At 44.3% G+C, this 23946-nt stretch overlaps 1 protein-coding gene across 1 annotated transcript in view; it reads left to right on the forward strand.

Annotated features, from left to right (window-relative positions):
• Positions 1-23946, forward strand: part of MIB2 (MIB E3 ubiquitin protein ligase 2) — a 75796-nt gene that overhangs the window by 33134 nt on the left and 18716 nt on the right. Inside the window, exon 4 of the mRNA XM_081923951.1 lies at positions 15163-15269. Coding sequence (XP_081780077.1) covers positions 15163-15269 — 107 coding nt within the window. The remainder of the gene's footprint in view (positions 1-15162; positions 15270-23946) is intronic.

Genomic DNA, 23946 nt, shown 5'->3' on the forward strand with positions numbered 1-23946 from the left:
CAGAGGTACCAGCTTAGCTTGCGAGGGCGATTTGGGGTGGGTGGGTGATGTCGTGCCCATGAGCATTGCTCCTCCTTCCCTAAGCCGGGCAGAAACCAAAATGGAAAAGATTTGTCCGTCCCCAGGTGTGATGCTTTGGCTTTTAAGAGAACCGAGCTTCTCCAAAACAGAAGCAAGTAGAAAAAGGATGGGGGGGTTGCTTAAGCAAAGGGCTTCCAGGGCTTTTTTCAGTAGACGATTGCGATGGTAACTAGGCAACCTACCCTGCTCCCTTTTAAAAAACAACCCCCCCCTCCTCTAATGTTGCTTCCTAAATTGTAGAGGAGCTGCCAGTGCCACTGTGTGAAGTCCTCGGAGGAGAATGAAACTCGGGGGTGACTAATAGTGACTTTTAAGCTTTCTATGCGTGGGGCAGGAGAGCCGGATTTGGGCGTGGGGGCGTGGGATGAAAGAGAGTCAGGGGGCAGGTGCTTAGTGCCGTTGACAGGTTGTCTTCTGAGGGAGGCATGCAAAATGTCTGGGGGGAAAGGACGGAGATGGGAGTTATGCGTCCCCAGTTAGGGGCAGGTACCCACTTCCTCCAGCCTCTCACCCCCATGTCTCACTCCCATTCCCCCTCTTGGTCCACCTTGGCCCACTACCCCTCTCCTGAGCCCGGCAACACCTCAGGACTCATGATAGCCACTGTGGTTAGTAGCTATCGAGATTCTGGTTTCCTTTAAGCCCAGGTTCCGTGTTACATCTGAACCACGAATCTTTAGCTTTTGTTGGTTTGACAAGCCAGGGTAATAAGGGACAATCTCCACAAACACACAAACACATAATATCCTGGCTTGTGATATGATGTTATGCAAGAGTTCTCTGGTCCTGGAGGGGGAAACGTAGAAGTTTGGCTTAAAACAAGCCAGGATCTGTGTCTCAAAGCTGCTTCCACATTGGGGGCGGGGAGAGGGGGTGGCGCAGAAGGACAAAAGAGGAGCGCCAAGGGAGGATTGTGCAGCCGTGACACTCATCTGTGACTTCATAAACCATGCTTCATGAGGCTGTGGACAGACAGTGCGTCACTTTCCCACTAGGGCTTCCAAGGTGAAAAGGAGGAGAAATCACTTGAAGCGCCTAAGTTTGGAATCTCTGGTGACTTTTTTGTGCTCAGTCACAAATCCAAAGCATGGTTTCTTGGTTTCATTCAGATAATGGATACTTTCCTGTTGAAAATCCCAACAAGGCCTGCAGAATGTATTGATTCCTTGCAGTGTTGGTTGCCTCCAAGGTGAAAATACTGTGAAGTTTCTCTCTCTCTCTCTCTCTCTCTCTCTCTCTCTCTCTCTCTCTCTCTCTCTCTCTCTCTCTCTCGTGTCTTACAATGAGTAAGAGGTCTGGAAAGCAGTTTTGACGAAGAACAGTTGTGAAAAGCGGGATAAAGTTAGCACTGGGCAGTAAAGATTCAGGGCAGATGCAATAGCTGCCTTCAGAAACGCCAAAAGCGAAGCAGAATTGTTCTCTGTTACCACATGTGGCGAGGGATTCTAACACGTTGGCTAGGCCGCTATTCAGGGTTGTATGTTCTGGGATTTGAATCGGCCTTGGAACATTTGGTCCATCTCCCATTCTCTTGGTTCATGTAGGGTGCAGGCCACAAACATTGTTGGGGGGGGGGCAAGAAGGAGATCCTTACAACTGCTTCTTTCAGAATCCAGGGCAGCTGTTTATCATCTCCATTTGGTACGCAGGCTGAGACCCTACCTGCCCGCAGACTGTCTTGCCAGAGTGGTGCATGCTCTGGTTATCTGTTGCTTGGACTACTGCAATGCGCTCTATGTGGGGCTACCTTTGAAGGTGACCTGGAAACTACAACTAATCCAGAATGCGGCAGCTAGACTGCTGACTGGGAGCGGCCACCGAGACCATATAACACTGGTTTTGAAAGACCTACACTGGCTCCCAATACGTTTCCGAGCACAATTCAAAGTGTTGGTGCTGACCTTTAAAGCCCTAAACGGCCTCGGTCCAGTATACCTGAAGGAGCGTCTCCACCTCCATCGTTCTGCCCGGACACTGAGGTCCAGCGTGAGGGCCTTCTGGCAGTTCCCTCGCTGCGAGAAGCCAAGTTACAGGGAACCAGGCAGAGGGCCTTCTCGGTAGTGGCGCCCGCCCTGTGGAACACCCTCCCACCAGATGTCAAAGAGAAAAATAACTGCCAAACTTTTAGAAGACATCTAAAGGCAGCCCTGTTTAGGGAAGTTTTTAATGTTTAATAGGTTATTGTATTTTAGTGTTTTGTTGGAAGCTGCCCAGAGTGGCTGGGGGGACCCAGCCAGATGTGTGGGGTATAAATAAATTATCATCATCATCATCATCATCATAGAATTGTAGAGTTGAAAGGGACCCCGAGGGTCATCTGGTCCAGCCCCTGCAATTCAGGAAACTCAGCTAGATCATACATGACAGGTGGCCTTCCAACCTCTGCTTAAAAACCTCCAAGGAAGGAGAGTCCACTTCCTCTCATGGGAGTCTCTTCCACTGTACAGCAGCTCTTACTGTCAGAATTATTGAGATTGTTTGCAGGAGTTTCATTGGTTGTTCCACAAGTTGGCAAGGCTCATCTAGTAACAGCAAGAAACTGAACCTTTAGTTCCATTAACTCTTTATTGTGGAACGCCCTGCCATCGGAGATTCAGCAGGGGCCTTCTGTCTCAGATTTTAAATGCCTGCTGAAAACTTCCCTATCCCACCAGGGCTATGCAGGCAATTCAGAACGTATCTTTTGACAATAGGTAGCCGATGTCTGCTTTTAGTTTTTTATATGATTTTTCATTGTATGGTTTTATACACTGTCGCTGTAAACACCTTTGCTATTTTTTTCTTAATGAATAGCAGTATATAAATATTTTTATAAGTAAAATACAGGCCAGGCCACTTGCAAGACAATTCCATATGCGCGAGAGCCCAATGAAACTGATGAAGGAGGCAAAATATAAGGCTCTCAATAGAAGCGGGAAATAACTGAAGGCATCTAAGAAAAAATTCAAAAGGCAGAGAAATTAGTAGTTCCCTTTACCTTTGACAGCTATGCCAGGAAGATTGGAACCATAACTGAGGAATACTGATATTTAATTATGAAGGCACCTGGGTGTGAGAACGGCCTTGTCCTTGCATTCAAGGGTTTTGCAAATGTGTAAATCATTTCTAAGTGGCCATGCCGGTGGGAGCTCTCAATTCAGTCCGGAGGATCCAGATAACAGCTCAAGGCTGCACGACTTGAAAGGCTAACAAGCTGGATAATTTTGAATCCTTGTTTTGAGGCCACTTTAGAGGAGGAGAGGTTTTTTTATATCCTTGCATGCTGAAGGGATTCCATCTGGAAGTGACCCTGGGGCCAGATGAACATCATCACTAAATGTTCAAACCGGTGATGCCGCTTGGCGATTTGCACATCCAGTATTTTTGACCTATTGTTTGCTGAACAAATAGCTATATCATTAAGGAGGACCTTGGTCCAAAGGAGTTTGGTTACGTTTAAGGCTGTTGATTTTATCTGTTTTGTTTTGATTCTTGTGTCTTTTATGAGCCATAAAAAACGGCTTGTGGTCATTTGGTTGTTCTGCCTCATTCTGATTTGAAACCATTTTGCTTTGGATGTTATTAATTGTTTTTAACTGGCATTCTATTTTTAAAAGATACTTCTCATATACTATATAGACATATCATAACTAGAACTGCAAAGTCTACCAAACTAAAGCCAGGAGCAAAATCGTGGCTGTGGGCAGATGGAAGAGGCTGTTGTCTGAAAACCAAGAGAGCACCTGCCTGTTGCTGTAGAAAATATTGAGCTAGGTGGATGAATGATGCAACTCGGTATATAGAAGAATGGTATAGAATCCTAAGAGCTGGAAGGGACCACAAGGATCATCTAGTCCTTGCAATGCAGGAATCTTTAGCCCAACATGGGTCTTGAACCCACAACCCTGAGATTAAGAGCCTCGTGATCTACTGACTCAGCTGTCCTATGGGAAGGGCTGTAGCTCTGCCTTGCATGCAGAAGGTTCCCAGGCTGAACCCCAGGCATCACCAACTAGGGCTTTGAGAGACTCCTGCTGTGAATCCTGGATAGGTACTCCAAATGTAAATCACCCTTCTATATATAGATCCTTCCCACAAGGAATCCTGGGAGCTAGCTTGGATTTGTAGCTCTTTGAGGGGTGAACTACAGTTCCCAGGATACTTTAGGGGAGAGCCACATGTTTTGAACATATGGTGTGGATGTGACCCCAGTATCCCTAGGTTCTTTGGAGCAATGCGCTCCCTACAAGAAGAATTCCATCCCCGGTTTCTGCAATTAAGATGAGCCTAAGATGAGCCTTTGTTTTAATTTTAACCTGCTAGGTGGCAAGGTGCTGGATACTAGAGGCAGATTGCTTGCTGATGAGAAGTACAGTATTTTAATTTAATGCAGACCACTTCCACTGTGGGGGATCAGAGATGGTACAGAGAGGTACCAGTGGGGAATTCCTCCCCGCCCCAAGAAAATAGCAGCTTCAAGGAGGGACTTTCCTCAGGAGAGGAAAATGTGAAATTTCCCCTCTGTGCTGGCTCCAATCCGGTTAATCGAGAGCAATTTGCATTTTGCAAACCTACAGCCTAGATGTGAAGACATAGCTAATGTCACAGAAACTGGGGGGGGGGGGGGAATCTGTTCTCTTTTTTCCATTCTGAAGAGCCATTGCACCTTTCTCCAAATTGCTTGCTCAACGTATAGCAGCAAACTTTTTCTTCTCCCAACAAGATCAATAGTTGCATTTCTATCTCTTTTTTCAACCGCTCTAGGCAAAGCACAAATGATGCCCCCGGAGACACTGATGCCGATTTTCCAGAGACGATAAAAAGTTTATTATCTATGGCAAAGCTAGGCTTGCATCCATCTAAGTCTGAAATTGGACCCCACACACCCTCTTTTCCCCTGAAGACATTGCAAGTTCAGCTAATGTCAAACTAACTTTTTGCTGTGCAGTTTTTACAGTCTCTTTATTCCTTTTGCTGACTGATATTGCTCAGGCACTCTCTCTTCTTCTTTATTTATTTAACAGAGTTTGTAAATCGCTAACCGTAGAATCATCTGTGTTGTTTCTATAAAATAAAATACATGTTAAAATGATTGGTGAAAGTTCAGATTACAAGTATGATGAGCAATTTTTGTAAAAAAAAAGGGGGTTGTATGCAACAAAGTTCTACTTGGAGTAAACTCATTCACATTAATGGCCCTAATGTCCATTACTTTCAGCAGGTCTACTCTGAGTAGGATTAGTACAGGATACAACCCTTACAAGGCAAAAATGCATGTCAACTTTACATATCTGGGTAGGCTTGTTTGAACATATGCTAAAAGATGGATTGCTTAGAAGCGCAGAACAAACATTATGTGGCACTTGCTATCAATATGTTTAAAAATCACTTTTTTCTTCCTTTACCTCCTCACCTACAAAACAGGCATCTTAAATAATTGCCAAGAGAAATGCAATTTAGTGGTTGGAAGAAGGGATTGTACATGATAAAGAGACCACTACAAAAAAATAAAACTCTCTGATAGGAGTCTAACTAAAAGAAAAATTCAGAGATCTGGAAATAAGTTGGCTGCTCATACCTCAAAACATATATTTCTCAGCTAATCAAATAGTTTTATCTCAAGCAAACAGACCTTTAAAGCCCATTGAGCAAATAATTTTTCATTCCATATACACACCCAGGGAACTATTTTCCAATACAGTCGTACCTTGGCTCCTGAATGCCTTGGGAGTCGCATGTTCCAGTTCCTGAACAATCAAAAACCAGAAGTGAGTGTTCCGGTTTTCGAACATTCTTTTGGAAGCTGAACATCCGACGGGGCTTCCATGGCTTCTGATTGGCTGCAGGAACTTCCTGCAGCCAATCAGAAGACATGCTTTGGAAGGCGAACATTTTAAAGTCAAATGGACTTCTGGAATGGATTCTCTTCGACTTCCGGGGTACGACTGTATGTATAAAAAATATTTGTAACCAGATGTCAGGAAATTTAACCTCATTAAAAACCAAATGGGAAATGGACCTACATTGTGAAATTCGTCATGAAAACTAGCAAAACATTTTTTGGGTAGGGGGAACCCTTTAAATTGGTGGCCATTATAATAAAATAGCATTAAAACCCTACACAGATGCCAGTATGCACATGTGAAATGTCATGGGATAAATCCTCAAATTAGTCTGATGTGCTGGAGAGGTTGTAAACAGACTGGATCATAATGTGGCAGGTGGTGGGACTGCAAATGTACACAACCGTTTTTGGAAGCAGGTTTTTACAAGGGTTTCCACTATTACAAGACACATATTGCATCCTGTTTCTTAAGCTTGCTCTCCTAAATTATAAGGATTTTAATGTTCAAAGACTTGTAATCTTCCTCACAGCTGTAAGTAGACCTCTATTAACCCAACACTGGAAAATGGCTAGGATATACAGCACACTGCCCTTACGGAAAAAAAATTGCAGAACATCTTGGATCATTAAAAAAATACGGAAGGTAAAGATTACTTTTAAACTGTTTGGAACAACTCTTTACCTGGGCTTCTGACACACGAGATGGTATATTTTGGGATCCCCATTACTTTTGTGATTGGTGGTGGTTTAAAATACTGTTTTTACAGTTTTTTTACAGTTTTTAATACTGTGTTTTAATGTAACAACCTGCCCTTTACCTTAGGGTAAAGGGTGGGTAAATAATAAGTAATAATAAGTTAAGAAGATGCATTCTTGTTGGTATTCGTCTGTCTCAAGAGACAATGGAGTGCACCTCCGGGGGTGAAGTCAAACCACTGTGTTCGCAGCAACTAAGTGACCCCTTGGGGCACAAGGCTGGGCAGTGTGTGTGGAGGTCCTGGGCTGCCCGGATGACAAGACCCCCCTCTTGGCTTCACAGATGTGGTCTAAAGAAAAGCAGAACAATACGTTTGGCACCAGCTTGACTGCAGGAAACCCACAAGGCGCCATCCAACCATTTTAGAGACTCCACGGCAGATTTGTGTAGGGTTTACTTAGGCTTTTCCTTCTCCCAAATATGTCCCACAAGGCAGAGGAGGTTTAGGACCAGAGTTTTCCTTCTCCTAGATGGGCTACCTTTCCAGGTTGCTGGACACTGCTTGAACCCTTCTGAAGACGTGTGCATGCACACAAAAGCTCATACCAAGAACAAACTTAGTTATTAGACTATTTTTAATTTTTTGTATACGGTCATACCTCGGGTTGAAGTAGCTTCGGGATAAGTATTTTCGGGTTGCACGCTGCGGTGACCCGGAAGTAACAGAGTGCATTTCTTCCGGGTTTCGCCGCTCACGCATGCGCAGACGGTCAAAATGACATCACGCGCATGTGCGGAAGCGGTGAATCACAACCCACACAGATGTGGGTTGCGGTTGTTTCTGGATGCGAACGGGGCTCCGGAACGGGTCCCGTTTGCATCCAAGGTACCACTGTATATATTTCTACTGTGACAGACCAACACGGCTACCTACCTGAATCTTGAACCCTTCCAGACAGAGCAAGGTATGTAACCTGTAATCCCTCCAATGACTGGAGCTGATGGGAGTTGTAGTCCACCGACATTTGAAGGTCCAGAGCTCCCCCGCCCTGCGAAAGAGAATTAATGACACTTTCCCTGCTACGTGCTGTTCTTTCCTGCCTGCAGGAGCCAAGGGACTTCCTTCCCTAATTTTACAATGGCATCGTGGCTGGAGACCAGGCCAGATCAATCAGTTAGAAACGGCTGGACTCTGGGCAGAGAACTCCCCAAGTGAGAACTCTCTCGCCTTTTGTTTTGTTTCCTTCTCTGAAATTTGGCCGGCCTCATCGCTGCCTCAGTGATGATAATTGAGGAACGCGAACCCAGCCGGGCCTGTCGACCTGATTCCCAGGCGGAAACATAGCCAGTGTTGCGTGTTGTGACACTTCTCGAGTATGTGCCTGGTAGGACTTTATTTAAAAAGAGATGCTTTGAGAAACAGCGTCTGAGCTGGTGAGGTGGAGACTTGTGTCATGCCCGTTTTGCCAGCAGAAATCAGCATGCCAAGGAATCTATTCTGCCGCCCTGGGCTCCTTCAGCAGGAAGGGTGGGATATTAGTCAAAATAATAAGAATAATAATGCAAATAAATAAACAAACAAGTAAATAAATAAATAAATAAATAAATAAATAAATAAATAAATAAGAGGGTCTGAAAGACTCTGAAGTTGGTGTGATCTTGATCTTTTAATGTAAGGTAAAGGTAAAGAGACCCCCTGACCATTAGGTCCAGTCGTGGCCGACTCTGGGGTTGCGGCGCTCATCTTGCTCTATAGGCCAAGAGAGCCGGCGTACAGCTTCCGGGTCATGTGGCCAGCATGACTAAGCCGCTTCTGGCGAACCAGAGCAGCGCACGGAAACACCGTTTACCTTCCCGCTGGAGCGGTACCTATTTATCTACTTGCACTTTGACATGCTTTCGAACTGCTAGGTTGGAGGAGCAGGGACCGAGCAACGGGAGCTCACCCCATCACGGGGATTTAAACCGCCAACCTTCTGATCAGCAAATCCTAGGCTCTGTGGTTTAACCCCAGCGCCACCCACGTCCCTTTTAATCTTTTAATGTAGTTCCTTACCTTCTTTTTTCTTGGCTTAGAGCAGAGGTCGGGAACATCAAGTTTGAAAGCGGCCCTCGAGGCCTTTCTCTCTGGTGCTCAGGACTGTTGCCAGGTTGCACTCCTCACTGGGCCCTTCTGTGCATCCCCCTGGAGTGTTTTTGCCAGGCTAGACTTTGCCCTTGAATACCTATGATGCCTCTCGCATGTCTGGATGGAGCTGTGTCCGCAACAGTGTCTTAGTGCAGCTATGTTGGGTGGGGTGTGAGACAAGGACCGTGGCATGGCAGAGTTAAAAGTATAGAGGCATTAGTGCGGGAGTATTGGAGAAGCATTACTGAACAACTGATAAAGCGGGGTGGTCTAGGGTAAATCCACTTCAAATGTGCTGCTCATGGGTGAATGACAGGTGCTGCATACACGTTTGATAAAACAGCAGTCTTGATGAGACCCAGTTCTATTGCTCTTCTGCTGTGTGTTTCTTAATGGCCACGGTGGGGTGGAGAGCAGCGTGGATTCAACAAAGATCTGCCACAGGTTGCATTGGGACCTTCCCATTGCCTCGTCTCCAAGGTCAGTGGGTGGAGGCTTATTCAGTCTGCCTGCTTGAGATGATCCTTTTATTCTCTCTTGTGGCTGGGCAGAGCCTCCTGGCTCCAAGGTCCCTCTCCTGCCGTTCCTTCTCTCCTTTGGCTGTTAAATCTGAATAAAGCTTACAGGACTGCATCAGGTAGATTGCCAAATTCCACCCACCCCCAACACACACCGGCATGGATACCAGACGTTTCCATTGAGGCATTGTCTCCAGAAAGTCAAGGTTATTTTTTTTTCTCCATATGGCAATGTGTTGATTAGGAAGCTCTCAGCTGGCTCAAGTAATAAAACCTGGCTACCTTGGGAGCCAAGGGGACTCAGCTTGCAGAGGCAAGAGGAAGGGAGTTCTGGCCTGTGTTGACTGCTAGATCAGGGGTGGGCACCCTTTTTGATGCCCCCTTGCAATGGACTGTGTTCAGCAGTTGGTGACCATACTCCCAGAGCCGGCAGCATGTGGAGCTATTCATTCCCCCTCTGGTTTCTCTCTCTCTCTCTCTCTCTCTCTCTCTCTCTCTCTCTCTCTCTCTCTCTCTCTCTCTCTCTCTCTCTCTCCCCCCCCCCCCGTCTCTTGCACTCTCACTCTTGATCCTGATTTGTGATGGAGATGAAAGTGTGGAGGCATCCCTGCAAACACTCATGCTCTCCTCAGCCTTTTCGGCCTGAGAGGAAGGTGTTTTTACTTGGAGAGGAAGGTGCACGGGGTGGACCTCCCTGAGTTGCACTCTCCACCCAGGCAGCAAAGTTCAGTAGGGAGGAGAGAGAAATTTAGTGGAGGGGTGGGGCGGTGTCTGCAGGTGGTCTTCCATTGTCCTTCAAGTGCTGTCTGTATCCTGTGACAGCTAGAGGAACGCAGAATGTGATAGTTAAAAACGTAGAATTCGCTCCCACAAGATGCTGTGACGGCCGCCGGTTTAGATGGTTTTGAAAGAGGCATGGGGCAATTTCACAGAGCAATAGAGCTGTGTTTGAGTACCTCCACTCTCAGAGGCAGAAACTCTTCTGAATACCAGTTGCTGGAAACCACAGGAAGGGAGAGTTCTTTTGTGGTCCTCCAGGCTTGCTTGCAGGCTTCCCACCAGCGTTTGGTTGCACACTTTGAGAACAGGATGCTGGACTCGATGAGCCACTGGCCTAATCCTGCAGCCAGGGTCTTCTGATGTCCTTATTTGTCCCGACAAGCTTCCACAGAAGCAGGACAGGGCTACTTTTTCTTCCAAGCCCCCGAGAACCAAACATTAACCTTGAACTGAACCGTCTCTGCTATCTACCCAGCCACGAAGAAGCCAAGTGATGCAGCAGGAGCCAAGCGCCTCCTGGATTTTAATCTAATTTGAGTTGTTTTGCTTCCAAATACCGGATAACAACCAAGGCTATTAAAGAGTGCCGCAGACCTCACCCCCCGGGGGGTGCATTTAATCGCTGCAATATTGCTTTTAATAACCATTTTAATTAAGGCCTTCATTTTCGAGATCGGTGCTGACCCAGGGATTCCAGCTCTGTCAAATTTCCAGCTGGCCCTTTTGCTGGTTGAGGATTTAGGAGGAAATTGCTGTGAATAAAACGGCATTGACTGAGGCGGGCAGGGACCCTCCAGGACAAATTTTGATCGAGGCGAATGGGTAGGCCAGAGGCGTTTTTCCTCTCGACTGTGAATTCTTCTGTGCAATTTGTTTCTCCACTTGCTTAGGGGGATGCTGTGTCAGAGGAGAAAATATCTTTGGGCAGGGAAGGGCTGAATTAAAACAACAACAACCCCAAATTGCACGCAGAATTATGTCTAGTAGCGTGTCCTACTTTACAGAGGACGGTCCTCTGGTTTTGAACCAGTCCAATACCACAATGACACTATACATTTAAAGCACTATGATGCTATTTTAAAATAAGTTGGAGGGGATTGTGTATGTCCCTGAGCTTCTTGTAGGAAAAATGTTAACAGTTTATTCCAATTGCGGAATCCTTTTCATTTATTTCTTTTTTTTTGATTGCTGAATTGATGTGGCCCCGGTACAGACTTTTAGTACTGGAGACTGGCTGAGCAGGATTGTCTCCCTCCTCGCTCTTGGCTCCTATCACGTTACAATCTGGATCACGGAAAGCTGCTGGAAAGATACCGATTAGCCATCGTGTGTGCAGATAAACCTGCCCTCTGGTCCTCTCCCCTAAGCACCTTTCCCCAGGCATGCCACGCCACCGAAGCAATCCATTAATGAGCCAAAATGAGAGCCAAAGGTTAATTTTAGTGGCGCAGTGGGCCGGGTGGCTGCTGGTTCCCAGGCTGCGTCAGGGGTTTATCCGCCCAAGTCTCTGCCGTCTGCTGCCGGGTATTAAGCAACAGGCTAAGTCAGGGGCTTGGAAGTGTTATGCCTCTTCTTCCCCCATTACGGAAGCCACGCAAATGTGGAAACGGTTTCATTATGGCGGCGGGAGAGTTTTTTGCTTCCTCAACCCCCAGCTGGAATTCTTGAAGGGCTTGGCCCGAAGTTTCTGCTTAATCAAATGCACTTGGTTTGATTTTGGGACGCGAGGAATACCGATCCCGTTATGGGCATTGGGAGCTGCTTCAACCGGACGTCAGATCCCATCTTCACCATTGTGTGGGTACTGCGCAGAGACGTATCTTTGTTGCTTGCCCTGAGCCTCTTGTAGATTTTGGCTTGACTTTCTGGGGAGGAGGAAGCGTTGGGTTGTAAGTCTCAGTAGTGCAAGCCTTGTTTTGTTTCGGGAAGAAACATAAAGGTTTGTGTCCTGTGCTATCCTGCCATTGAAATTATTGGTCATGGCTAACTTAGGTCCGTTAATTTTTGTGGGTTAACTCTCAGTGAAACCTAGTGTGTTGTGGTTTGAGTGCACATTTTAAGAATGTGAATTCAGCTTAGTTATGCTCAGACTAGACCCAGGTGAGTCATGTCCACTAGTTTCAGAGGTTGCACTTTGCATAGGACTGTCATTGGATTCAACCTGAAACCTTTGCCTCTTGGCTGAATCTGATAGTGTGGCAAGGCTGGTAAGGGGAGTGCCTCCAAGGAGGTCCGACTATTCATTCTCATCTCCCCCAGTGCTGCATACTCTGACCGGCAGCACCTCTCGAGCGTCTTGGGGAGAGAAAGGTTGTTTTCCATTAACTGCTTTCTGAGGTCCTTCTAAGCAAGGAAACCTGGAACTGTTGTTGCTGTTGTATCCTTGATTTTTAACAATGTGTGTCAATGATTCTCCTTTTTATACTACCTGACTTTCTGTTTGCTGTTCTAAATGTTTCATTTACTCTGATTTTTTAAATATACATTTCGCTGAGAGTTGTTGTAAGCAGAGAGGCAACATGTAAATAATCATTCTTGATTGTTTTGATTGATTGTTTAATTTCTGTACCGCTTAATATATTAAAAAATATCTCTAAGTGCAGAAAACGGAAGCAACAACCAGCAACTTAAACAAAACATTGTGAATATACATATTATGTTGTGAAGTAAAACATGGCAAGGCGTTACAGGTGAAGAGGTGGTTAATGCATTTCTTCATTTAAGATAAATTTATATTTATTGAGACAAGTTCTGAGTGATGTCCACCCAGCCCATGTCACCGTGTCTAGGAGTTTTGTGGTGTTGTTTTCAATCCCCCTTAACAAAAGAAAATGTCACTCATGATTGTGTATGAAAATGGTTTTGGTTTCATGCAGCTAGATGATACACAATGAATGGACGTAAGTTAGTCTTGTTAATTATCTTCAGTGGGTCTACTCTGAGCTCCTATAAATTGTGGTTCTACATCAGGGATGAGCAACCTGTGGTCCTCCAGGTGTTGTTGGACTCCAACTCCCATCAGCCCCAGGCAGCATGGCCAATGGTCAGGGATGATGGGAGTCATAGTCCAGCAGCATCTGGGAGAACTAAAGGCTTCCGGGAGCTGGGAGCATCGTCAAGAAAGGAGGCTTCTTGCCATGTCTCTGCATGAGTGGCTGCTCTGATTTAAAACAGGGCTGGGGAACCTTATATTGAGATAGATATTTGACCTCTACTGTATTTTGTGTCTCTCTGTGTGTTTCAACAGTTGTCTTACTGTGATTTTTAAATTTACCTGTAAGCTTCCTTGGAAGGGCACGTGAGCAGGGCAGTTTATTGTTGACTGCAGAAAGAAAATCTACTACTGTTGTTGTTATTAAAAATATAAATCTAGATTTAGGGGGGTTATGAGAAATGGGATGGCATTTTGATGAGAATGGTGTTGTGTGGACAATGTGATAAGTTAGCGTAATAAGAATAAGAATAATTTATTTATACCCTGTCCATCTGGCCGGGCCTTCCCAGCCACTCTGGGCAGCTCCCAGCAGAATATTAAAAACACGATAAAACATCAGACATTAAAAACTTCCCTGAACAGGGCTGCCTTCAGAAGTCTTCTAAAAGTCAGATGATTGTTTATTTCCTTGACATCTGATGGGACGGCGTTCCACAGGGTGGGCGCCACTACCGAGAAGGCCCTCTGCCTGGTTCCCTGTAACCTCACTTCTCGCAATGAGGGAACCGCCAGAAGGCCCTTGGCGCTGGATCTCAGTGTCCGGGCTGAACGATGGGGGTGGAGATGCTCCTTCAGGTATACTGGGCCAAGGCCATTTAGGGCTTTAAAGGTCAGCACCAACACTTTGAATTGTGCTCGGAAACGTACTGGGAGCCAGTGTAGGTCTTTCAGGACCGGTGTTATATGAGCAGCCCAGATTTCACAATAAACTGCCCTGTGGAAAGGCTATGTTCTCTTCACAGTGAAGCAGGCTATACATATGTATTTTGCTGTGCCAGTCATTGGCTCTGACTCCGCCTGCTATTTGGGCTCCCTCCATTCTGCCCTACTGTCCTAATGGGCACCAGTCGCCACTGCTCTAACACTGCACTCTGAGCCCTATAGATGTAGATATAAGTGCACACACACACACACACACACACACACACACACACAATTTAATAAATAATTCCACCCTACACACACACACACCCTTTCAACAAATTATATCTCCAGGACAGCAGACATAAATGTCAGTAAAACAAGAAAAAAGGCAAAGACCTGGAACATACGAAAAAAGGGAAACTGCCTTCTACTGAGTCAGACCACTGGTCCATCTAGCTCAGTATTGTCTACCCTGATTGGCAGCAGCTCTTCAGGATCGCAGATGGGTCTTTTCCCAGACCTACCTGGAGATGCCATAGGAGATTGAACCTGGGATCTTCTGAATGCAAAGCAGATGCTCTGCACTGGGCTGTAGCCCTTCCCCAATGTAATGCTAAGCTAAAGCGTGGCTAACATGGTTGCTGCGCTCCTCCTCTGGCCCTACTACTGCCGTGCTACCCAGAGCTAAACTATGGTTTGGCTTAGCGTTGTGTCCCAAACCAGGTTCTTGGTTTCTCTCCCCCCTACGTGAAAAGCATGAACAGTAAGCTAGGAATAATCCTGGGATACAGCATGTGATTTGGCTGGAGCAAGACAAACTTTAGCCTTTTGGTTAGCATGCAACACTAAGCCCAAGCCATGGGTAAGGGAAGATAACCAAGGAGCTTATAATGGGAAATATATACTTGGGTAGGCTGACTACTAAATAACAGGGGCCTTTAATTGAGGGAAATATGGTTCCCAATGTGGAAAGGGACTACCTGTACTGTGTATGGGTGTACAGGCACTTGTCTGCATCGGCGGCGCTCCCAACTGTCTGTGTTGCACCTCCAAACTGGCTTTATTTCACCTCCAAACTGGCTTTATTTCACCTCCCAACTGGCTTTATTTCACCTCCAAACTGGCTTTGTTTCACCTCCAAACTGGCTTTATTTCACCTCCAAACTGGCTTTGTTTCACCTCCCAACTGGCTTTGTTTCACCTCCAAACTGGCTTTGTTTGTATGAGCAGCAGGGGAAATGACATGGTGGTTTTTTTTTCCTTTCCCTCTTGCAGAGTCACTGTGAGCCCACGACAGAACTTGCCACGCATCGCGTTAAAGGGGACTTTCCAGGGCGCGAAAGTGGTTCGGGGCCCCGACTGGGAATGGGGTAACCAGGACGGTGAGGTGCTTTTTGCCTTTTAGGGGAGTGGGGGTTGGCTCCTTGTGATGTGGGCAGAGAAATTCTATATTCAAGACAAGAAGCGAGAGGCTCTGTGCCTCGTGGATCTGTAGAGAGGGCCTTGGGCAAATACATTCCCCTTAATCTGCATGGTGGCTTGCGCTCAGCCAAGTTTTACTCAGCATAGACCTGCTGAAAATCAATGGGCCTCAGTATGCCATGTCCATCGATTTGAATGGGTCCGCTCTGAATGAGCGAAAGTTGCACTAGTTCTGTGGAGCCCTGCAAAATAAAACAAAAATAACAAACCCTTGAAACTTTGGGCTCTCGCACACTTCCCGTTTGCTCTACCTCTTTCCCCTGGGAAAACCCACGGTTTAGCACTCAGTTAGAGCAACCTCCATTTGCGTTTTCCATGGATTACTGCCTTCCAGGTGAAAGCAGCAGGGCAAAGGCAAGACTGCAATTATCCATGTCTAGAAAGCACGGGACAAGCAGAAAACGGTTTGGTCTTGTGCTTTCTAGGCAGGAGAGAAGCGGAACACACCCTGTTGCCTGCAACCCAAAGGGCATAATTTGGATGCAAATGATAATAGCACAGTTAATACAGGCGCTGAAGGGGAGAGAAACTGGAAGTTGACAATATCAGTATGATGGGGGGTGTCAACACAACCATGCGTGCGGCAGGTACAGTTTGGCCTGCAAGGTCTTGCTTTGTGTGTTGGATGCTTTTAGAATTGTTGTACCTGTTTGCACCCTGTTATTATTTATTCAGTTTAAATAACTCCCGTTATCAGAAGTTCCCAGGGCAGTGTACAACATTAAAAACACATTACAGAACATCAGTAATAAAAACATAATTTAAAAAACATAATAACAGACTTCCGGAGGCGGCGCGAAACAGCAATGGCGGTCCTCTTCGCGCTGTGAAGAGGGGCTCCGCGGAAAAGGGTCGTCCGCTACGGCAAAGCGGAGACCCGTTAAGAAAAACCACAGGTAGAGTGAGCCTGTGGTCGTGGGACTCGGCGGGCACCAAGAGCGACCTCGGAAACGAAGAAGGGACCCCGTAAGGGGCTCCGGAACGTGGAGGGGGTAGCGGTGCTGTGAGTTCATCGCTCTTTCCGCGGGAGTGAAGCCGCGCGGCTGCTGCTGATGAGCGCTGACCTTTCTTCCTTGAACATTCGATTGGAATCAACTTACTCGTGAGTAAGGTTTTTGAGATTTGGGACTCTAAATTTCTGAAATTTGGCTGAAAGCGGGAGACGTTAAAAAGGAAGTCCGTCTTCCGGCTCTGTTTAAACACCAAGCAAAGAGCTATAAATCTGAAGCGCTGAGAGGGACTTTTAAGAAGTTGGAGTACACCTTGCAAATTCGAATTAAAGTGCATGGAAAGTTAAGAAAAGTTGAGAATTTCTTTTTTACAAGAGGATATAGGCAGCAACCTCTTCCTTCTCTTTTGTGTGGATTACAAAGTTTCAAAACAGCTCTCGGGCTGTCTGGATACAAAAATCATCAGACTGCGGTAACTGTATATAAGACTTTAAAGTTACTTTGGGGCTACTTTTGTGGTTACAAATAAGGAACTGTGCATGCACCACTGTAAAGAACACGTACTCTCTGCTAGTTTAAATGAACTTTTGAAGGTTCTACCCCTTGGTTTTCGGTTTTTCTCTAACTTTTGGAACTTTTTGGAACTTTTAAAGAGGGGAATTTAATGGTGGAAACTTTTCACCTTTTTTTTTCTCTTAACTTTTGGGGAGCTCCCCCTACTGGATTGTGGAATATATAGTCTCTGGGAACTGCAGGGTTTTTTGTAAAGCTTCTGCCTGGATGTTTACCTTTCGGTTTGTCTTTCCCATGGGATTTACAATTTGACCTTGCTACATGGACAGCTGTGGAATGAGTGGAGCCGCAAAAACAAGAGCTGCCAAAAAAGCAAAACAATCTGAGCTAATACAAACAACCTTGCCGGTGCAGCCTCGCAGATCATCAGTTCCAATAGTTACAGGTCTGCAAGAAGGAGAAATTAAACAGCCAGCTTTTCGGGACATGGCTGCAGGAGGACTAGATCCTGTATCTAAGGAAATTTTGGAACAGCTGGCAGCGTTAAATAAAAAGGCAGATGAGCAGGCCTCTAAGTTTGATCAGGTGACAGCTACAATCAACAAATTGACTGACCAAGTTTCTAAAAATTTAGAGGCCATTGGAAATTTGCAGGCAACAACAGCAGAAAATCGTAAATTAGCCGAAGAAGCAAATTTAAAGGCAGACCAAAATAAAAAGAGGATAGAGGAAGTAAGAGGAGAAGTAAGACCACTGAGCAGACAGCTTAATGAACAGCAAGCCTACCTGTCCATGGCAGAATTGAAAAACCGGGAAAGCAACCTTAGGATTAGGAATATACCAGAACTTGAGAAAGAAGATTTGATCAGCTACCTGACGGCAGAAATATCAAAGTTCTGGGGTATCGCAGAAGACAAGGACTTTAAAATTGTCACCGCCTTCAGGCTGGGAAGAGTAGCAAAGAAGGATAAACCAAGAGATTGCTTGGTCATTTTGAGATCTAAGCAAGAAAAAGATAACATACTCGGCCTTCATTTTAAAAATACATTGGTGATTCAGGGAAGAACTGCAGAAATCTTCAGAGACATTCCGAAACAGCTGTTGGATTTAAGAATTGCATATAAAGACCTCGCAAGCCTACTGAGAAACAACACAATCCCTTATAGGTGGGAATTCCCTCAAGGACTATCCTTCAGCATTAAAGGGAAAAAAGTGAGAATTAGATCAGCAGAAGACCAAGAAAAATTTTTGAACGACTACGGGGAGGACCTTCGGAAAGGAGTAGCAGGTGCCTGGCCACCACCTCCGCCTGGTGCAATACCTCCAGATCTTGACAGCAAGAAAGACACTCCTACTGGCTAACAATTTGATTCAAGATGTCTCTGCAGCTATTTAGTTGGAACATTCATGGTGCAAATTCCCCTGAGAAAAGGAAAAAGATTTTTCACATATTGAGAAAGGAACAATTGGACATCATATGCCTACAAGAAACACATGTGACTAGGCTCCATAGGAGAGTTTTAATTAACAAAAAATTAGGCCAAGAATTTGTTTCCTCAGACAAAGTTAAGAAAAGAGGAGTAGTGATTTATGCAAAAGAGAACCTAGCACCAAAGTTGATATTTAAAGATGAACAAGGAAGAATTTTGGCGATTGAAATCCAAACACAAGGAGAAAAATTTTTGATAGTAGGAGTATATGCACCAAATGAGGGGAAAGCGGAATTTTACAAAAAGCTGCATGAGATAATGTTGGATCACATAGACTACACTAACATCATTTTGATGGGAGATATGAATGGAGTCGTCTCTACACATATGGATAAGTCACAAAACCAAAACTTGACTAAAGATGGCAGACTACCTAAATCTTTTTTTGAACTGACAGACAATATGGACTTGATCGACATTTGGAGGACCAAAAACCCACTAGGTAAAGAAGGGACTTTCTTCTCTGAGGCTCACCTATCATGGACAAGAATTGACCAAATTTGGATAACTAGAGGGCTGGCCCCTAAGACAAAAAAAATAGAGATCTGCCCTAAAACCTGCTCCGACCATAACGCATTGAAAATGGATCTGAGACTTGTGCCAGCTGGATCCTTCAGATGGAGAATGAATGACACTTTGTTCAGAGATCAGGAGATTGTGAAGAAGGCCCAAAAAACGTTGAAGGATTATTTTGAAATCAATATGAATACCCCGGTGGACAAGAGAACAATCTGGGACGCAAGCAAAGCTGTAATGAGGGGGTTTCTGATTCAACAAAATTCTATTAAGAAAAAACTCTGGAATGGGAAAAGAGACAAGATTTTAGAGAAGATACGAGAGGGTGAAAAAAGACTTAGACTTAACCCAAAGTCAAAAGAAGTGTTAAGAGAAATTAAGTTCCATCAAGCACAATATGCCAAATTGATAAACCAAGAAGTAGAATGGAAAATTAAACAAATGAAACAAAGATCTTTTGAATCAGCAAACAAATGTGGAAAATTATTAGCATGGCAGCTGAAAAAGAGACACAAATTGAATTCTATTACCAACTTGGAGGTTGATGGAGAAAGTATTCAGAAACCAGAAGAAATTAGAAAGTGTTTCCAGAGATATTTCAAAAAACTGTTTACTCAAGGTCCACAGGCGGAGGAGGAGATTATTCAATTTTTAAAAAGTAACGGATTGAAAAAATTATCCCAAGATAAACAAACAACCCTGAATTACAGAATAACACAGCAGGAAATAGAAAGTGCCATTCAGAACATGCAATTGGGGAAATCCCCAGGCCCAGATGGACTCACCTCCAAATATTACAAGGTCTTAAAAGATTATTTGATTCAACCATTAGTGGAGGTGTGTAACCAAATTATGGAGGGGAAGGGGGCTCCGGAATCGTGGAAAGAAGCATTCATCACTTTGATACCAAAATTGGAATCTGAAAAGACTCAACTCAAGAATTATCGTCCTATTTCACTCCTGAATGTGGATTACAAAATTTTTGCTGACATTCTGGCAAGTAGATTTAAAAAAGTTCTGAATGAAGTAATTCATAAAGACCAAGCAGGCTTTCTCCCTGGTAGACATCTGTCTGACAACACTAGGAACATTATAGATGTTCTGGAGCTATTACAGACAAATTTGAACACAAGAGCTGTATTAATTTTTATAGATGCAGAGAAGGCCTTTGATAATATATCTTGGAAATTTATGAAGAGAAATTTGGAAGGGATGGGAGTGGGAGGGGCGTTTCAAAATGGTATAGAAGCAATCTATTCAGAGCAAAAAGCTAAATTGATAGTGAATAATGTGGTGACAGAAGAGTTCAGAATTGAAAAAGGAACACGACAGGGGTGCCCCCTATCACCCCTGCTATTTATTTCGGTCCTGGAGGTACTGCTGAACTTGATTAGGAAGGATCGGGAGGTACAAGGAATACAGGTCGGAGGTAAACAATATAAGTTGAAGGCCTTTGCAGATGATTTGGTTTTAACACTACAGGAGCCAGAAGCTAGTACTAAAAGAGCTTTAGAATTAATTTATGAGTTTGGTCAGGTGGCAGGATTCAAGTTGAACAAACAAAAAACAAAGGTTTTGGCGAAAAATCTGACTTCTTTAGAAATAGATGAGTTTCAGAAAGAAACGGAGTTAAATGTGGCTAAAAAAGTGAAATACCTGGGGGTGAATTTGACCGGGAAAAATTTGAACTTATTCAAAGATAATTATGAAAAATGCTGGATTGAAATTAAAAAGGATTTAGAAATCTGGTCAAGACTAAAACTTACCTTGTCGGGAAGAATTGCAGCGGTAAAGATGAATGTATTGCCAAAGATGTTATTCTTGTTTCAAACCCTGCAGATCGTGGATAGAGTGGAGTGTTTTGGAAAGTGGCAGAAGGACATTACGAAATTTGTCTGGCAGGGCAAAAGGCCCCGGATAAAACTTAAAATACTAACAGATGCTAAAGAAAGAGGGGGGTTTGCCCTGCCGGACTTAAGGTTATACTATGAGGCAGCATCCTTCTGCTGGCTGAAGGATTGGTTTCTACTAGAAAACACTGATGTCCTAGATCTGGAAGGGTTTAACAATGCTTTTGGATGGCATGCATATTTGTGGTACGACAAGGTAAAGGTACATAAATTGTTCAGGAGCCATATTGTCAGGAAAGCTTTGTTTAATGTCTGGACTAGATACAAGGACTTATTTGAAAATAAGACACCGAGGTGGTTGTCACCAACGGAGGCGAAGACCACCAAAGTACTTAACATGGAGAGTGGTTGGGCTAAATATTGTGAGATAATAGAAAAAGTTGGAGATAATTGGAAGCTGCAGAGTTTAGAAAAAATAAAGGACAAGGTGCGAGACTGGTTTCTCTATGCCCAAATTCAAGAGATGTTTAAAAAAGATAAAAAGATTGGTTTCCAGGTGGAAAAATCAAAATTAGAGACAGAACTACTTGAACCTAAGACGAAAGTGCTCTCAAGAATGTATAACTTGCTGCTTAAATGGAATACACAAGATGAGTTAGTTAAATCAGCTATGATTAAATGGGCTCAAGACATTGGTTACAACATCATGTTTGAAGACTGGGAAAGGTTATGGAACACCGATATGAAATTCACGGCATGTAGTGCCTTGAAAGAAAACATTATGAAAATGATATATAGGTGGTACATGACCCCAGTCAAACTTGCAAAGATTTACCATTTGTCTGATAAAAGGTGTTGGAAGTGTAAGGAAGCTGAAGGAACGTTCTTTCACCTCTGGTGGACATGCCCGAAGGTGAAGGCATTCTGGGAAATGGTTTATAATGAGTTGAAAAAGGTATTTAAGTATACCTTTACTAAGAAACCAGAGGCCTTTCTCCTGGGCATTGTGGGCCAGAGAGTGACAAAGAAGGATAGAACTTTCTTTTTATATGCAACTACAGCAGCAAGAATTCTATTGGCTAAATATTGGAAGGTACAGGAGCTACCCACGCTGGAAGAGTGGCATACGCAGCTGATGGACTATATGGAACTGGCCGAAATGACTGGCAGAATCCGAGACCTGGGAGAAGAGGCAGTGGAAGAGGACTGGAAAAAATTTAAGGACTATTTACAAAAACATTATAAGTTATGTGAATGTTGAGAATTTGTTAAGTTTTTAGACAACAAGCTTCAGATCTCAAATTTTTGATATTGCTGAATTTAAGTTCTGATGATGAAATGACTAAAGTCTAGGGTAAAGTTTCTATATTGAGGACTGTTGGAATTGTGAACTAACAATATTTCCCCTAAACCTAATATACAATTGAGGAAAGTACAAAACACAGGAAACAAGGTATTAATTTGCTGTAACTTTATTTTATTGAAAAAGATGCAGGGGATGGAAGATGTGGGGAAGTCCAGTAGATCATGAAAAATTGTTTTGTAAAATAAGATCTCTTTTTTGCTTATAACCTTTTTCCTTTTCTTTCTGTAAAACTGCCTTTGTTGAATAACTGACGATGTATCTGACCCTGGAAAAAAGCAAATAAAAACATTATTATAAAAAAAAAAATAAAAAACATAATAACAGACTGCCTAATAATAAAATCATCATCGTAATAACAGTCCAATCCCCCCACATTTTCACAGGCCATAGATTATTTAGTAGCCAGAGGCCTGGGTAAAGAGGATTTGAATTATTAAATTAAATAACAAACCAAACAAATGGTGCACATAGCTTTAGACATAACCTGAAAATAAATGAAGAAAATTATGTCAGGATACATTTTCTACCCTGCGTAGGACTAGTATTGGAGACTACTGCCCTAAATTTCGTAAACCCGGTATGTGTGATTGATTAAATCTAAGGACCCAAGCTACAGGGTTGAATTATTTCCTCTGCTTAAGGGGGGCAACCCTTTAAGAAGTGAGTAGCATGTCAGGAAAAAGACCACACTTTGTCTCTGAAACCTTCTTGAAACTGCTTGCAGTGGGACAATCTAAGTGAAGGCTACTCAGTGGGCTTTAGAAGAACAGCAGGAGAGTCCCAGTGGATCAGGCTGAAGGTCTATCCAGTCCAATATCCTATTCTTGCCCATTATGGGAATCTCACCAGCAAGGCCAGAGTGCTTGTGAATCAATCCCCACTCCCAGCAAACAGTTTCGCTTGGATCAGGACCTGGTAAACGGTATAAAAACAGACGGGGTGTCGTATCCAACAAGATCATATTCATCAAAATAAATGGACTTGAGTCAGTCATGCCCATTGATCTCAGTAGGTCTACTCTTGAGTATGGCTTGGTTGGTTGAACACCCAAATGCATTAACATTTGCACGACTTAGGCCACTTCCGCACCACACATTCAAATCACTGCGATACCACTTTAACCGTCCCGGCTTCTCCCAAAGAATCTTGGGAGTTGTAGTTGGTTAAGCGTGCTCTGAGCTGTTAGGCGACCCCTATTTCCCTTACAGACCCGCACTTCTCACCAGTGGTTTGGCAATTAATCCCTCTTCTCAGGGATGGCTGTGGGCAGGATTCCTGAATTTCAGGGATTGGATGAGATGATCCTTGGGGTTTCCTTCCAACTCATACAATTCTGTGATTTTATTATTCTAACTCTGGGAATTGTAGTTCTGCGAGTCGTGTAACAGCTCTCCACACCCTTACACTATAGCTCCCGGGATTCTATGGAGGGAGCGTAAGCCATGACTATTAAAGGGAAGGAGCACTTTAAACGTATTTTGCGAATGCAGCCCATGTTTGTTTTGCTGTGCGTTTGGAATTTTGAGAATCCTCTGCCACGCAAGGAGGCTGGATTCGAACAGGTTCCCTTTGTGTATGTGGCTTATTACTCCACTCCCCGCACCCCAGAAGGCAGGTGACCTGACAGGACTGGAGACGTGCAGCCACTGGGTCAGACAGGCTCCACTCTTGACCTCTTAAGCTCCTCTTCTCCGGCGAGGGATTCTTCCTCCCTGCCGTTTCCCAGGGAACTTCTTTCTAATCTTTGGGGCTTTGTTGCAGTTAGAGCCACGGAAGGTCGTGATCTGCGGATGGCCTCACGTAAGCCGTCTCAGCAAAGAGCTTGAGATGAAAACCTGTGTGTGTGTGTTATGGGTGGGAGAGAATGGTTGAATTGGCACGTTTCAGCTGTG

Source organism: Podarcis melisellensis (assembly GCF_964234715.1).
Source record: "Podarcis melisellensis genome assembly, chromosome: 8".
NCBI classification, from domain to species: Eukaryota; Metazoa; Chordata; class Lepidosauria; order Squamata; family Lacertidae; genus Podarcis; species Podarcis melisellensis.